Consider the following 18,030-nt stretch of genomic DNA (forward strand, 5'->3'; position numbering starts at 1 on the left):
AGCATCAAGATCTATATGGATAGATCAAAACGCTTAATGGTACTTTCAAATGAGCACATACCTTGACATGATCTTGAAGGTGTTCAAGATGGATCAGTCAAAGAAGGAGTTCTTGCCTGAGTTGTAAGGTATGAAGTTAAGACTTAAAGCTCGACCACGGCAGAAGAAAGAGGAAGGACGAAGGTCGTCCCCTATGCTTTTGTCATAGGCTCCATACGGTATGCCATGTTGAGTACCACACCTGATGTGTGCCTTGCCACATATTTGGCAAGAGGGTACAAAGGTGATCTAGGAGTAGATCACCAGATAGCGGTCTAAATTATCCTTAAAGGAATAAGGATATGTTTCTCAGTTATGGAGGTGATAAAGAGTTCGACGTAAAGAGTTACGTCGATGCAAGCTTAACACCTATCCGGATAGCTCTGAGTAGAGATACCGGATACGTATAATGGAGCAACAATTTAGAAAAGCTCCAAGTAGAACAATTATTTGAAATGGCTCCAAATGTAGCATAGTAGTTGCATCTACAAGATGACATAGAAATTTGCGAAGTACATACGGATCTGAATGCTGCAGACCCGTTGACTGAAACCTCTCTCACAAGCATAACATGATCAAACCCAGAACTCTTTGGGTGTTAGTCACATGGGGATGTGACCTTGAGTGTTAATCACATATCGATGTGAACTGGATTATTGACTCTAGTGCAAGTGGGAGACTGTTGGAAATATGCCCTAGAGGCAAAAATAAATTGGTTATTATTATATTTCCTTGTTCATGATAATCGTTTATTATCCATGCTAGAATTGTATTGATAGGAAACTCAGATACATGTGTGGATACATAGACAACACCATGTCCCTAGTAAGCCTCTAGTTGACTAGCTCGTTGATCAATAGATGGTTACGGTTTCCTGACCATGGGCATTGGATGTCGTTGATAACGGGATCACATCATTAGGAGAATGATGTGATGGACAAGACCCAATCCTAAGCCTAGCACAAAGATCGTGTAGTTCGTATGCTAAAGCTTTTCTAATGTCAAGTATCATTTCCTTAGACCATGAGATTGTGCAACTCCCGGATACCGTAGGAGTGCTTTGGGTGTGCCAAACGTCACAATGTAACTGGGTGGCTATAAAGGTACACTACAGGTATCTCCAAAAGTGTCTGTTGGGTTGGCACGAATCGAGACTGGGATTTGTCACTCCGTGTAACGGAGAGGTATCTCTGGGCCCACTCGGTAGGACATCATCATAATGTGCATAATGTGATCAAGGAGTTGATCACGGGATGATGTGTTACAGAACGAGTAAAGAGACTTGCCGGTAACGAGATTGAACAAGGTATCGGAATACCGACGATCGAATCTCGGGCAAGTATCGTACCGATAGACAAAGGGAATTGTATACGGGATTGATTGAATCCTTGACATCGTGGTTCATCCGATGAGATCATTGTGGAACATGTGGGAGCCAACATGGGTATCCAGATCCCGCTGTTGGTTATTGGCCGAAGAGTTATCTCGGCCATGTCTGCATGACTCCCGAACCCGTAGGGTCTACACACTTAAGGTTCGATGACGCTAGGGTTATAGGGAATAGATATACGTGGTTACCGAATGTTGTTCAGAGTCCCGGATGAGATCCCGGACGTCACGAGGAGTTCCGGAATGGTCCGGAGGTAAAGATTTATATACGGGAAGTCCTGTTTTGGTCGCCGGAAAAGTTTCGGGTTTATCGGTAATGTACCGGGACCACCGGAGGGTCCCGGTGGTCCACCAAGTGGGGCCATCAGCCCCGGAAGGCTGCATGGGTCAAGCGTGGGAGGGTACCAGCCCCTGGTGGGCTGGTGCGCCCCCCCCCCCCACCGAGGCCCAAGGCGCAAGGGAGAGTGGAAGGGGGCAAACCCTAGGCTCAGATGGGCCTAAGGCCCACCTAGTGGTGCGCCCCCTCTCTCCCCCTTGGCCGCCCCCCTAGATGGGATCTAGGCTGGCCGCCACCCCTAGGGGTGGAAACCTAGGTGGGGGCGCAGCCGCTCCCCTCCTCCTATATATACTTGAGGTTTTGGGCTGCCATAGACACGATTCAATCTCCTTCTTGGCGCAGCCCTACCCTTCTCCCTCCTCGTCTCTTGCGGTGCTTGGCGAAGCCCTGCTGAAGTACCACGCTCCTCCACCACCACCACGCCGTCATGCTGCTGCTGGATGGAGTCTTCCCCACCCTCTCCTTCTCCCCTTGCTGGATCAAGGCGTAGGAGACGTCACCGGGCTGTACGTGTGTTGAACACGGAGGTGCCGTCCATTCGACACTAGGATCATCGGTGATTTGGATCACGACGAGTACGACTCCATCAACCTCGTCCTATTGAACGCTTCCGTGTAGCGATCTACAAGGGTATGTAGATGCACTCTCCTTCCCCTCATTGCTGGTTTCTCCATAGATAGATCTTGGTGACACGTAGGAAAATTTTGAATTTCTGCTACGTTCCCCATCACTTTGGGCCCGTGATCTTAAAGTGTTCATATGTGGAACAAGCCGCATGGTACATATAATGGCGGGAGATATCTATTACTTATTGAAGTAATATTGTGCTAAAATGTTATGCATATTTATAAAGGATATACGATTAACACATAGTCAATCCATTACACTATTTGCTTCATCGAATGTTCAGTTGTACTTGTTTATCGCTCCTCAAAATATCTAGGATGAAATTGATAACATGCCTGCGACAATGGAAGATTAATTGAGAAAAAGATAAGGGCTTGTTTGGTTAGTGGCTTGTAGCCTTTGTGGGCCTTGCCTCTCGAAACGGTGACTAGATGGAGTAAGACGATAGGAACTTTTGCTTAACCAAGCTGGTGTATGTGTGTTTGGTTTCTGTCCATAACATGTTGATGTCTTCAGGTGCTCAAAATGGTTTTCAAACATCAACAAAATAGCAAAGTATTGTTCCCAACTCTTGGGAGGTGTTTGGTTGCTCACATGCTTCCATGCAGGCTTTGGTGGTCCAATGGTCAACTGTTTGCTTACTTGCGTGCTTGATTGGGCCTACATGACACGGACCTCAGAGTACCCCTCAGCAAGGCTCTAGAGGAACACCCGAATCAACCGTTTCCTCATATACAAGCACGTTGTGGTGAAAATTGCACTAAGAAGAAAGGATGAAGGATGGGGTTTACAAGCAAGCAAACATGGTGCATAACATGACCCAAAGCCCGCATTACCTCAAACAAGCTACACTGGGCCAAGCTCTGGGGAAACGTAAAAAGGGTGCAGGGAACCAAACATGCCTTGATTACTTCTAGACTGCTGATACAACACGCCTGAGTGTAAGGAATGGGACGCCAGGGTAATCATTCACACTGCTTAGATTAAGTACTCCAGAACAAAACAAAACAACTATGCAGATTCTAGAGATAGCATGCAATGTGGTGGGCACCAACTAAACGCACTCTGTTGGAAAAGATGTGATCCGAGGTATTGTACTTTTGTCCCGGGGAGACTCATAAGTGACAATACTATGACATACAAGTACATTCATTACTTAAAGAAAAAGAAGTGTAAAATCCGGTTAATGGCACTCAAATTGGACATGGCCAAGGCATATGATCGGGTAAGAGTGGGAATACCTTCGGGCCATCATGTCAAAGCTTGGTTTTGTGGCGGCTTGGATTGATAGAGTGATGAAGTGTGTTGAAACAACCACTTTCTCTGTCAAGTGAATCGAAAATTCTTCAAAAATTTCACACCATCTAGGGATATCAGCCCGGGGGGGGGGGGGTCCGATATCTCCGCATCATCTTTTTCGCGTTGACGATCTAAGCTGCATGTTGGAATTCAGTGGACACGCACATCTGTCTTGAGGTGTCTGGGTTGTATCCATGCACCTTGGACACCACATCTTCTATTTGCCGATGATTGTATTGTGTTTTCCCAAGCTTCGATAGACGGTGCCCAAAGACTCCAATCAATTCTGTAAACATATCATATTGGCTCAGGTCAGTTGCTTAACAAAACCAAGTGTGCTATATATTTTAGTGCTAATTGCATAGAAGACATGAAGGTTGCAGTGCATGCGAGTACAAAAATTATGTCAGAATCCTTAATGGAAAAAATAACTAGGCTTGCCCACAGCCTTAGAAGATCAACTGAAAAACAGTTTGAGCATATCTACCCCATGATCAAAAAGCTGGTTAATGGATGGTCGCCAAGGTTGCTTACCAAAGCGAGGTGTGAAGTATTGGTTAAATCTGTGTGTCAAGCCATTCCAACGTATTCAATGAAGTATTTTAAGTTGTCGAAGAATACATGCAGGAAAATTATTGACATTACTGCAAGGTTTTTAGGAGGAAGAATATATGATCACGACGCGCCACCGATAAATGCAGGGGGAAGAAGACTTTGACACCCCTAAAGATTTTTCTGTATGAGTGTGCTTGTAAGGACATGTGATGCTTAATATATGGCATTAGATCATCTCCAACACAAACCCTCAAAAAGCCCGCAAACATTGAGGTTGTGCTGCCCGGACGCATTTTGCCATCCAATGCCGGCCCGTATTTGTCTGCGCACACGTCCGCTTATCCGGTTTCCCGCAAACCAGAAGGAAAACTATCGGAGCTTTACAGGAGTTCGGACATTGACATGACGACTCAAAAGCCACCACGTATCCTCTCTTCGTCTGGATTGGCAGAAGGCTGCTAGGGTGGAAGCACTAAGTTGTTTCACTTTTTTTTCTTCAGGTGCTCATTTGGTGTTGGCGGAAGGCTATTCAATGTACTAAGTTTTTTTTCTTGAAGTGCTCATTGGTGTTGGTGGAAGGCTATTTGCTGTAGTAATAAGTTGTTTTCACTTTTGGTGCTCATTTGGTGTTTTTCGAAAAGGGGACTAACCCGCGGTGATCATTTGGAGTTGGCGAAAGACTTTTTTCTTTTCTTCAAGTGCTCATTTGGTGTTTGGCAGAAGGTTAGAAAAAGAACACCACTGCTCATTTCTATCTCCGGTTTTTAGTACAGGCATGTCTGGCGGAAAGCTCTAATTAGAATGGAAAATGCTATTAGTATATTGGAAGACACTAATGACCGTGCTAGCTATTTGGCGGAAGGCGATTGTTGTTTGGTGCGGACAATGAAGGTATAGGGTTGGATGGCTGGCTCATATAGTATCGTGTCCTTGAACGCTTCTATTGTCCGTTTTAGAGGATATCATTGAAGATGCCCGTAGATCCTTTCATCAAAGAAAAAAGTCGCCATCCAAGAACAATCACCATGTCACACACGTGGTTATGCTTCTTCAACGCCCACTAAACATGTGTTCCGGCACTGTAAGGCCCCGTTCGCTTCATAGGATTTGTGGAGGAATTTTAAAGGAACACTGTTCATGGAGTTTTTTTCCCTTTGTACCGTTCGGAATGCAGGAAAAGTGTACAGTAAAGCGGAGGAAGTATGCTCTAACAGTGCCGATTCCAAAGGAATCCAAACATCCACCTCGAGCTCATTTTTCTCGCGGAAGACCGAGGTGAAGCACTCTGTCCGTCGCTAGTCAGAGGATTTAAAGATGGATGTGTGACATGGTGACGTGACAGATAGAAATAAAGCTGAGTTGCTTCATTAAAAAAAAAGGCCGAATACTATTGTTTGCAAAGTGCTTCCCCATGGTTTTTACAGTGCTCTACCGAACACCCATTCTAAGAATTTTCCTGTGTCTTTTGTTCCGCCGTCTTGCACATGCGTTCCTTTTTGGTTCCTACGTTTTCTCTTGCTCCTGTGTTTTGTGTTCCTTTGAACCGAACGGAGCCTAAAAAGTTTGAAAACGCAGGGCATCGTACTTCTCTTGGACCTGTTTTTCCTAGCGATACTTCTGTTGGACTCACTCGAGACATCAAACAGAGTACTAGTAGCAGAGCTCTTCTCTTCTGTTCCTGCGACCAAAGCGACCCAACCGCACCCGCCACCCCGCTAACAGTTAACCCCCAAATCCAGCCGTCGCGGGCATCTCCCTCCACCTTTCCGCCATGGCGGCCTCGGCGGCGCGCTCCCTCGCGCTCTTCTCCTCCGCCGCCTCGCTCGGCCTCGGCCGCGCCTCGTCCCGCCTCGCGCTCTCCTCCCCCTCCTCCCACTCGGGGCTTCTCCCCCGGCCGGCGCTCGCCTTCCGCGGACGCGCCTCCTTCGCCGCCACGGCCGTCGTGATGGGGAAGGCCGGCGCCGTCGACGCCGAGGCCGACGCAGGGATGGACGCCGTCCAGCGCAGGCTCATGTTCGACGACGAGTGAGTGTCCCGGGCCCCCAATCTCGCCTCGTCAACTTGTCCTGGCTCTGCTGTGAATTGCGCCCGTCTCCTCGTGGAATTTGTCGTTAACTCTGAGGTGTCCGTCTGGCGCTTTGCTGTGAAGAATATTGTTAATTTTGTAGGTTTCGATGAATTTTCCAACCGGGCCATTCCCCTTTCTGTCACCAGGTTCAGGGGATTAGCATAAGCATCTTTTTCTTTTCTTTGGCTGTCTACTTTGGTGCCGTTAGCGTATTGACATATTATTAGGTTGCGCAGCTATAAAACTTAAACTGAGATAGATTGCCGCGTCCTTTTTATCTTCTGTCAGTATAACTGAAGTGTTGAATTTCCGATGCAGGTGCATATTAGTCGATGAACAGGACAATGTCATCGGCCACGAGTCAAAGTATAACTGTACGTGTTAATCATTTCCTTCATTTCTTTGTGATTGTGTTCCGTAATACCTCATTTTATCATCCATGCTGTCTGCAATATTATCTTCATATTTGGTTAGATAGCCATTGTGTGTTTGACAACATCCATTGAGCTGCTAGAAATTTCTTGGTATTACCATCGACAATGAATCTTTGGTTAGTTGGATGGGTACTCAAGTTTGGCTTAACTTTTTCTATGACCTATGGCCCATGGAAGGGGTTTGTGCCAAGGTACTAGGGAATTGCATTGGATCATACTATTCCAATTTCCAAGCAGTCCCGAACATTTTTTTTAATCCTGACCAATAGGGTAATGATGATCGCTTCAAGTACTATCTTTACTAGTAGGTTGTATGTGCTTTGCACGTGAATTATGTGAGGGAGAAATTCTCTGCAAAATATATATAGACTTTAAAAATAGTTGGTCATAAGTCTTTCACCTTGAACGAAAATTCACAAGGTAATCATAAATGACAACTTTTTTGTTCAAGAGAGATAAAAATTGGAGCAAGAAAATGGATGGAAGAGTCTAAAATAGAATAGAAGATTGTGGAGAGAGTACATGTGATAAATACATTTTCCATTAGAACTTAGAAGGGGTGTACTAAGTATAATCATGGAAAAATTCGGATTCAAGGAGGCATCGTACGGCCAACAACACTTGGATTTGCCACCTCTCGGCCATCGGATCGAGTTCATCCAACAGTCTGTATTCAAAGTTACTCCCTTCGTTCTGTCGTTCACAAATATAAGATGTTCTGACTTTTTTATGAATCGGATGTATATAGACACGTCTTAGTGTGTCTGTTCACTCATTTCAGTCCGTATGTAATCCATACTGAAATATCCAAAACATCTTATATTTGTAAACGGAGGGAGCATTTGTATACTGTATGGTGGTATAGATAAAAAACATGCATAAAGTTTTTTTTTCATTAAGAAGAGAAGCAAACAACTTTTCCAGCCAATACAAACTTCAGGTGGAATTTTGAGGCAGACTGACAGCAAAATGAGATGAGCAGGAGCTAATTAAATGCATAATTACAATTTTTTCTATCATCAGTTCATCACATGGAATTTGCATGCTTTGCTGTTTGGTAGCTTGTTGCATTTCAACTGAAGAACTAGGATTGAAGTATCTATTTTAGCAGCAATCAGTTTTGTTTATTAATTGCGGTCTTGTAATTTTAGGCCATCTCATGGAAAAGATAGAATCAGGGCATGCCCTTCACAGAGCGTTCAGTGTTTTTCTTTTCAACTCCAAATATGAGTTGTTACTTCAGGTATATACAACTTCCATTTTACCACGTATCTTGACTATGATTCACTTCTGTTATAGTTTCCAATCAATTAGGTGATATGATTATTTTGTTATGAAGCTTAAGAATGAAAAGTCGCGTTTTGTTTTCAAGATTAGTTCGGGTGATTAAGTCTAGTGTATGTAAGGATGTGTGCATAGCACAGTCAAGTTAAAAAAAGATCAATTTCAGAGGTATCTAGGAGCTTTGGCATAGATTAGCTTGTGGTGAAGCTAAGAGGAGTTGGGTTAGCTGGGCTAGTAATCATGCAAACAGTTATGTGCCCATGTATGAAAGTGTGATCTATAGCTTGGTCCATCTACAGTTCAACTTGAAACTAGAATCAAACTTAGTCTGGTTTCACATCTTCTCTGTTAGGCCTATTTTTTTTATGAGATGTCTTGGCCTAGTTGCTGCCCCAAGGTTCAAAAATGTCGGATATTGGTTTCACATCTGTGACTCCAGCATATATGATGTCAGATATCGGATGGTGTATCAGATGATATATAGTTGTATCACTGGAAAATATCTCTATTTGTTTGCTATTCTTGTTCATATCATGCCTTTTTTGTGAAATTAGATGTAGAATAACAATGCTTGAGCATAATGAGTATGTGAATGATTGATTTTTGACTAATTGATTATGAAATACGTAGTAATAAATATAGACTCGTGGGATATTATGTAACGTAAGAAAGTACATCGTAGATGCTATATCCCAAATTTAAGCATATTCTTTCAATCTTCAATAATTTGATGAATTTGTAAATGCATCATATTATTCCTAACACTTTTTTAATAGAGAATCATTGCCATATACAGATACGTCCATATCAGTGGAAACGTTAGGTGAAATGTCTGCCATTTTGGTTGATATATAGGCTGATATGTGTGAAAAATGATATTTTCATAAACGGCTGCATCGGTTTTGCTAGGCTGCGAACACCGATATATCTTGTTCTAAGTAAGATCATTTCGGAGGTTGGTAAGGCCCCTCTTTGGAGGGTGCAATCTCCAGTTCTTCCTTCACTCCTTCTGTTAAAACGAACTGTTGAACTCACTACATAGAAATAGGGCAGGACACTTGACCTGGATCATATGTTAGCATATATTTTTACTACCTTAACCTGCAACTTTGTTTCTGGTTTTCTACACTATGTTATCATATAAATATCTCTTACGTTTTTCCATTACAGACATTTTTTTAATATTGTACTCTTTACAGCAACGGTCTACGACAAAAGTGACATTTCCACTTGTCTGGACAAACACTTGCTGTAGCCACCCTTTACACCGTGAATCTGAGCTCATTGAGGAGAACTGCCAAGGTACATCAATCTGCCCTGAGGCGTGAAGACTGGTTTCATAGCATTAGTTGCACAATCCACATTGTTGCTTCCACCTTACTGAACACCAGTCACAATCTTTTATTCTGGTTCAGGTGTCAGAAATGCAGCACAGAGGAAACTATTTGATGAACTGGGAATACAGGCTGAAGATTTACCAGTTGGCCAATTCATCCCACTCGGGAAGATTCTTTACAAGGCTCCATCTGATGGAAAATGGGGCGAACACGAGCGTAAGTGCCTGCCCTTTGTCATAACCGATGGATTTCCAGTTTTCAGGAAATTTTGGTTTTCTGGCATGCTGTCCTATCCGTATTTTGAAGCGCCAACTTATAGATCTTGTGTTTGTTGATTTGTGATCATTGTAGTGGACTACCTCCTGTTCATGGTTCGCGACGTGAAGCTCAACCCAAACCCAGAAGAAGTGTCCGACGTCAAGTACGTGAACCGCGATGAGCTGAAGCAGCTGATTAAGAAAGCAGATGATGGGGAAGGTGGCATCAAGCTGTCCCCTTGGTTCAGGCTGGTGGTGGACAACTTCCTGATGGGCTGGTGGGATCATGTTGAGCAAGGGACTCTGAAGGAGGCTGCCGACATGAAAACCATTCATAAGTTGTAGAATGTGTAGAGCGTCAAGTAACGCTGTTGTCATTCGATAGAGAAATGAGCACAGCTGCTGCTGCTGCTGTAAGTGCGCGTCTTTCATTTCATTTCTTCTTTCCTTTTTGTTCATGGATGTTGCTTCTTATTGTTGTTGTTGAGAAATTCGGGTGCACATTTTGTAAAAAAAGGAAAAACTTTCAATAAAGAGTCTCTACTCACAATCCTACAAGAACTCTGCTGCTTTTCCGCAAAAAAAGAAGAAAAGAACTCTGTTGCTTTGTTAGAGTGATCTATCCATTCGGTGAGGGCACTTTTTCTTACCGAAACTTGAAAATTCGATGGGCCGTGCGTGTGATAATGGACCGGGCTGCCAATCTAAACGGTGGGCCTGTCGGCCAGTATTGCCATTTTCAGTCATGGGCTTTCGAAACAAGTTTTCGGTCATGGCTTGAGTATATATACTCCTGCTTCTTATAAATTTACTTTAGGGTTGAAGAACACCACACAATTGGAGATCTACTCCCTCCGTTTTAAATTATTCGTCGCAGAAATGGATGTATCTAGAACTAAAATACATCTAAATACATCCATACCCGCGACAAGTAATTCGAAACGGAGGAACTATACACGTTCTTTTTGGGTTTGCAATAACAGCTACTCCCTCCGTTCCAAAATAGATGACTCAACTTTGTACCAGGGACGGATTCAAGGGGGGACGAGGGGGGGCGAGACCCCCCCTAACGATCGCGTCGCCTCGTTCAGAGCGATAAGTTTTTCCCTATTTCTTCTCCTACCCAACTGCTCGTCGCTTCCTTCGCCCCCCCTGTCGCTGTGTTGTCCGTAAAGCCTTAGGATTTAAACAATTACCTACCAGCCCAAAAGCCCAAAAGAACAAAGCATCACGCAGCCCATCATAGGTGAGAAAGGGTCCAATTAGCAGGGCACGCAGCCACGCGCCCACGCACACACAAGTCGTGCTATCGCCTCGTTTCCCAGCCGCCTGCTGCGATTGAGATTCACATCTGCCGCCAGCCAACTGCCGCCGCCTGCTATCGCCTATGGGATCTCTACACGACTCCACATAGCTATCAAGAGAAGCAGAGAAGCGACGGCCGTTGGCGAGCGCCGATCCGCAGGCTATTTGCCGGTAGCCGGTAGGCCAGCCCCGAGGATTAGCCGCGATAAAATGAGGAAAAAGGTACTTTATTTTGATTGATAGATTCATGCCTTGATTAGATTAGTCCGCGCTTTTTAGAACCATATAAACATATAGTTGGAAAAACTACAAACATCGGGGAGGAGCTAGCGACAAAGTTTAGCTTGAAGAAATAATTTGATACCTTCGATACCGATGCTCGTAAACCCGACTTCGAATTAATACATATGTAATTTTACTTTTTATCTTAGATCAACAGACATGCATTTTACCCCACAAAAAAATACTACTATTTAGATCTCATGATATTTAGTACTGTATGTGTTAATGTATCCTATGATTTCCATCCTTCTAGTTCGTGCCCCCCCTATCACAATTTTCTGGCTTCGTCCCTGCTTTGTACTAACTTAATATAAAGTTGGGTCATCTATTTTGGAACGGAGGGAGTATATACGGTTCAAATGCCCCCCCCATATCCCACCCCAAGAGTGTGTATGTTGTGGTAGCTTCACTTGTGGCGGGAGGCATTCGATCACCTCAACGATGCACGTACCACGTTTTGTATATTACTGTATACTAAATAAACGAGAAGTAGCTTTATGCCGTGTCCATGCACGAAGCGAGCAGTACAATTAGGAACATGGCTGCATCCGTGGAAGCTACAGTACGAGAGCAACCGGCCAGCACGGCATGTCATACTTGGCATATAATAGTGAGAGAATTCCTTATTTAACACTAGCTTAAACTTTTATTCCTTATTTAATACTGGAAAAATATTTCTTCCCTATTTAACACAGCCTTTAAATTTTGTTCCCAATATAACACTTTTATCTCTTTTTTATGCAAACAATGTTAAATGACACGTGAAATGACAATTCTACCCTCATACATCTATTTAGTTCTTTCATTTATTCTGCTGTCCTATTTAAGGGTGGAATCCATGGTTAGTGTAACAGGATGGTGTCATATTCCTGGAGATCACACATACGCTAACTCCCTACTGGATGGATTTCTTAAGCTAGCATGCACACAGCACACGCATGTATAAAACAACATGGCCGCCGGCTTGCTTGATTGACGGCTCGACTAGACGAAACATGCACACGACACACGCGAACAATACGTGGACACGCCGAGTTGATTACAAAAGGACTGTGTCGTGCCTTTGGATTTATTTTTATTTTTTTGGACCATGTCGTGCCTTGGGATTTTTAATTGCTAGTATTTCTGATTGGGGTCACGGTTCAGTGTACCTATATATCAGCTGCCAACACAAGCTAGCCTTTTCAAAGTATCAAACTCTATTGTATACGAAATCAATGCATACACATGTATGCGTACAAGACACGGACACAGACGAGTTGGATTTAATTCCAACACCGGTGTTCTTGTGCAAGCGGATTGTGGGCCAGGTGAAGCCAATGAGAATGACTTTGACCTGACTTAGGTCCTTCTAGTGCCAGGGGTAAACTCGTCATTTCACATGTTATTTAACACCATTAGGTCAAAAAATGTACGAAAGTGTTATGTTGGGAATAAAATTTAAAATTGATGTTATATAGGGAAGAAATATTTCTCCAATGTTAAATAGGGAAACGAAATTTAAAACAGTGTCAAATAAGGAATTCTTTCTATAATAGTACTCCCTCTGTAAACTTTTAGGCCTGTTTTGGTTCATAGGATAGGATTATTATAGGAATAGGAATTTTGTAGGAAATGAGATGACATATATCTCAAATCCTATGAGTAGGAATAGGAAATAAGATGTCCTTTGGTTGACACCAAAGGAATTTTTCCATTGAGTCTAGGCTCATTCTTATTTTCCTATGAAATGTGGAGGATAGGATCCAATCCTATGTAGGAATATAAATCTATTCCTAGGACTAAAAGAAAAAATCCTATAAGAATCCTATCTTCTAAAATTTTTATGAAATTCTTCCAAACCAAAGGAGGCCTATATAGGACGTTTTAGGGCATCTCCAGCCGTGCCTCCAAGAAGCCCCCCCAGGCATTTTTTCGTCCGCCGGCGCCAAAAAATCGACTCAGTCGCGCCCCCAAGAGCTCAGTTTTCGTCGGCTCAGGCCGAAATTGGCGCCGGCGGACCCAACCCGAACCCGGCGCGCTGGGGGTCACTCGGGGGCGCCGGGCGAATCGTTTTTGGCGCGAAGAGCCGCGGGCCCGCCGCGTCAGCGACTCTACTCTCTTCTCGCCCCTTCGTCGTCCTTATCGCCTCGTTTCCCGCGGCGAATCAATGCCAAAGCTGCCGCGCGCTGCCGCGCCGGTCAGCCTCCATTGATGCCTCACGGGCGGCGCAGTGAAGGCTGGGCGACGCGTCCCTCGGCCGCCACGCAATCACGCCACGCGCAACGCGCCGGCCAAGCCTACCACGCGGCGTCTCCGCCTATAAAAGCCGACTGCAAGCGCGTCGGAGAGACTCACCCCGATCATCCACCGACGACGCGCTCATTTCTCCCCCTTTCCTCCTCTCGCTGTCACCAGTTGAGAAAGTATGGCCGAGCGTTTCCCAGGCGACGGCGCGGCGGCGAACGGATTCAGGCGCCGTCATCTGCACGAGGACGAGGCTCGCCTCCTTTTCGAGGCCGAGTACCCGGTCCCGCCGGACATGCGGGTGCCCGGGGCGTGGAGGATCAGCACCGGCGGCGTGCCGGTGCCCCCGGTACCCACCGGTGCGGCGCGGCGTGCGGAGATCGCACGCATCCGCTCGTCCCTGCTGCGTGCGGCAAGGGAGGGGCCCCGGTACGTCCCCGACAGCCCAATCTGGGAGCCGTACTTCCGCCGCCGGCACGACGAGCAGCTCGAGGCCACCAACGGCGTCGTGTCCTCCGGCAGGTTCAACACCGCCGGCCGGTGTCGGTGGTGGGGCGTGCCCGGGCGCATGTTGGAGTCCGTCCTCGAGTACATCGAGGGCGGCAACACGTCGCGCCTCGAGTGCCCCGCTCCCCCGTCCTTCTCACGCCCCCGGGGCCGCCGGGGAAGCTCCTGGACGCCGAGGCGCATGGAGACCGGGGTGTCCTCCTCCTTGTCCGGCGGCTCTCCCTGCCTCCACCTCCGCCCCGTCAAGCCGAATCCCCAGGACACGCCTATCAGCGCGCGTACCCGCAGCTCCAGCGCCCTCGTCGAGCCCAAGGTGGAGTCCAGCCTCCCCCCGGAGTACGAGGAGATAGCCCGGCGCGGCTTCTCCGACGAGGACGCCATGCGGTGGTCGCGGGACGACTACCTGCGCGAGGAGATGATCCGGTAGCGCCGGGCCTTGGAGGAGATCGCCGCTCGCAAACATGGGCGCGAGGACGAGGACGGTGTCGTCGTCCTCGATAGCGACGACGACGACGCCCCTAGACCGTCCAACCCGCCGCGCCAACCGGGGAAGGGATGCAGCAGGGACGGCGGAGGCGTAGGCGGGGGCGACGACGACGATGGCGGTGACTACACGCGGTTCTATAGCCTCCTCGGCATGTAAAACCGCGTGGGCGGGCGGCGAGGGAGATGGCGGGGGTAGCCCGCGGTAGTTTTTTTTTTTTATATAAAATATGTTTAAATTTGAACGAACTCGCTCGTGTTTGCGTTGTGTTTGCGCCGAATTTCAACATTTTAAAAATCTGCGGGGGGCCGCGACTGGGGGGCATCACGCCCCGAGTGCGCGGTTTAGCGCCGATGCGTCCCGAGGGGGCGATTTTTTGCCTCTCCTGAAAAGTCAACGGCTGGAGATGCCCTTACATCACTAGTCAGTCACTGCTTGCCGCGTAGCAGCAGTAGTACTGGTAGCTGAATGATTCCCGACAGAAGCGGCCTCGTGATTAACGACGGCGAGGACATAAATAAATAAAACCGAATGCGACCGCGGAAATAGCAGCCGGCGGCCAATCGGTCTGAAGCGCGCGCGCGCGAGCGAGCGAGCGAGCCCACGACGCTGACGGGCACGGACCAAGGCCGTCGCCTTCCCCCGTACGCACCGACCGCCGTGGCACAGCGAATGCGACGGTGCAGGACGACGCAAGAAACTCGCCGCTCGCTCGATCCCGCGCCAACGACGAGAAAAGAAGCCCAGAAAATGCTCCGACGGATAAGAACTCCTCGTCAGTCACACCATTTTTTCTAATAATAAACTAAAATGAGAGCATGTTTGGAACGCACGGATTTTATATAAGGATCTGTTTGATGGTCGTTTCCAGCAGGAACCGAAGAATGTTATTTATTCCCGCGTTCCAAGCGAGATCTGACGAACTAGTACTACTCTTTGGCACAAGAAGCGTGCATTGCCCCCGCAAAAAAGAGAGAAAAGAAGCGTGCATTGCCCCCTTGCCGACAGGTGCAGCTGCATGTCTACTTAAAACGCAGGAGCATTGCACGTTTATGCAGCCGAGAGCATGAGATGATGACACGGCGACGCGCACGATACCACCACCCTGACCACCACCACCACGCCACGTACGTCCTTATCTCCCTGAGAACATGCACGGCACAACCACATCTCTTCTCAAGTGAAAGTTGCATGGTGGATCGAGTGGTTGAGTTAATCTGGCCGGCATGGGGAGTGAAAGAGAGAGGACATGAGATGAGGATCGACCGAGATCACAGGCGGGCGGTGTCGTGGTCCAGCACCCAACAACACCTGCCACCAACCACGATCAAAATCACTAGTCGATTACATTACATTACTCCAGCGAGCAGAACGGGTGAAAGAACCAACGGAGGGAGGGAGGAGGGAGGAGGGAGGCGTCGCCCAACAACCTCCTCCCCCTCCTCCGTCCAGACAATCATCGCCGCTGGCTGGGGGCCCATGAGCCTGAAAAATCGCAATTAGCTAGCTTTTGCGATTGGCTTAGTCGACCACAAACCTACACCTACTGCAGCACTGCTCGTCCGAAGCAAAAAGGGTCACTGTCGGGGCGAAAGCTAATTGCGAGTTGTGAAGTGCGATTTGGACAATGGCGGTCACGTGGGAAAAGCTTGCTTTCACAGGTCAGTGCTCTGGCCACTCGTGCCACTCATCACCCTTGTACGCAAATCTCGGTGTCACTGGATGGAAAGGCAGGGCAGGGCCGGGCCGTCCATGCCATCTTCTACCATGGTCTTCCCTTTGGTTCAGACTTCAGAATCAGACGCAACAGATATTTAGAATTTCAGATACCATGGTGCCATTCTTACATCAACCTGAATCGACGTAACTAAACCTGGACGGTTCTGTCTGGCCACAGGCCGCAGATATCCAGAATCAGAGGCTCGGTCCATCCGTCACCTACGTGTGCTAAGCTATGCATTGGGTGTCCCGTCGTCGCAAGCTCGCTCGCTCGCATGGTGTGTCACCTCACCAATCAGGAGAGTGGAGAGCGACGCGAAGACTATACAAAGAAGGATGGATAGGGGAGATGCACAGGGATGACAAGTCGTAGAGGCAACCAAGCCAACCAGGTGGCGGACGTGGGCGGTGGCACGGCGCGGGTAGACCACCGGCAGCGCACCCGAAAAACATGGACCCCAGACCGAGCCGCGAGTCGGCTTGCCGCGTTCACATTGCGATTTCGATTCGGATTCGGCGCCTGACTAGCTAGCTAGCTAGCTGACCGGGTCCAGGAAGAGGCCACGCGGCAGCCTCCGCTGCGCCTGGCTACAGGCTACTACTAGTACGGTCCTGCTGCACGGCACGCACGCCTCAGCGCTTGCAAGGGATCTAAACTCGTCAATTAAAAAATAATAATTGCCCGGTTGATCGATGAATAACCGAACGAAACCACTGAAGCATGAACCCCGCACGACCATACAAACAAACATCCATAAGCTTCTAATGGCATCTCTAGCGTTGACCCGCAAATTTATTCCGGTATCCGTCTGCTAACAGAAGGATCAATCAACGGATACTATGCAGAAGCCGGCCATCAAATACTGCTCGTATATAGCCGACTTCAATTTTTTTAAAGTCCGCACATTCAAATAGCCACGTACATAGTTTAAAATAGTTCAAATTTAATGGTAGTTTTAATTATAAAAGTACACTCCAATATTGTTGTCCCTCTTTCACAGATAATCAATCAGATTTTCTTCCATTGTTCGTGAGTTGCTTAATGTCGAATATGTTGATGCATTTGAACAAACTCTTCAAATGTGGCCGAATTTTGATTGAGAAGTTCGATAAAATCATTCATGTTTTCAAATTCAATACCTATCGCAACATTCTCGCCCTCATCCTCCACAATCATGTTTGTGCATGATCATGCAATAAGTGATCACCTTCCACAACGTCTTCGGATCCCATTGTTTAGCAGGTCCACGAACAACTGGAAAACATTCTTGCGGAACTTCAAAAGCCCTCTCACCATCCTTTCTAACTGCTTCTTGTCTTTAGGCAAAGTGAGACTTTTTCTGACCAACTGGGTTAAAGATGTTGTTCACAAAGGTAGCCAAGGAGGATAAATACCGTTAACCAGATAGTATATGACGTGGAGCATCCTACAGACATCATCATGTCAATAGCACGTTTGGCAAGTGACACGTGCGACATCTACGTCACGTACAGAGAGGCAAATCATCTCCTTTACTGGTGCTCACTCGACCCCTTCGAAGATGGTACACTACTTGACACCCCTCTCGTGTGCATGCATAGGTATTGTCGGAGCTTCATGGATGTTGAGGAGGAATGTGAGCGCCAAGGAACAACTACACCATCCGTGAGGGAAGCATGGAAGCGGAGACGGAAGAAGACGGAACTGCTGAAGCTATAGCGGCTGGACATCCGGCGCCTGTGCAGCCAAGAAGGAGTTGTACCAACGGTTGGACAAAGTGCATCAGCGGCCGGACATCCGGCACCAGCCCGAACATTCAGCGCCACGCCACAACCCGAACATCCAGAGTCATCCCGGAAATCCGGCAACGGCTATCCAGAGAAGGAGTGGATCGGCCTGTT

The 18,030-nt window shown here is 47.1% G+C and overlaps 1 protein-coding gene across 1 annotated transcript; it reads left to right on the top strand.

Moving 5' to 3' along the window:
* The first annotated feature begins 5,928 nt into the window (after positions 1-5,928).
* Positions 5,929-10,176, top strand: LOC119279345 (isopentenyl-diphosphate Delta-isomerase I-like). Its single transcript, XM_037560613.1, has 6 exons — positions 5,929-6,271; positions 6,633-6,688; positions 7,900-7,991; positions 9,232-9,334; positions 9,448-9,585; positions 9,721-10,176. Exons 1-6 carry the CDS (start codon positions 6,018-6,020, stop codon positions 9,969-9,971), a joined length of 894 nt encoding a protein of 297 aa, XP_037416510.1. The 5' UTR covers positions 5,929-6,017; the 3' UTR covers positions 9,972-10,176.
* The last annotated feature ends 7,854 nt before the right edge of the window (positions 10,177-18,030 follow it).

Source organism: Triticum dicoccoides, chromosome 1A, assembly GCF_002162155.2.
Source record: "Triticum dicoccoides isolate Atlit2015 ecotype Zavitan chromosome 1A, WEW_v2.0, whole genome shotgun sequence".
NCBI lineage: Eukaryota > Viridiplantae > Streptophyta > Magnoliopsida > Poales > Poaceae > Triticum > Triticum dicoccoides.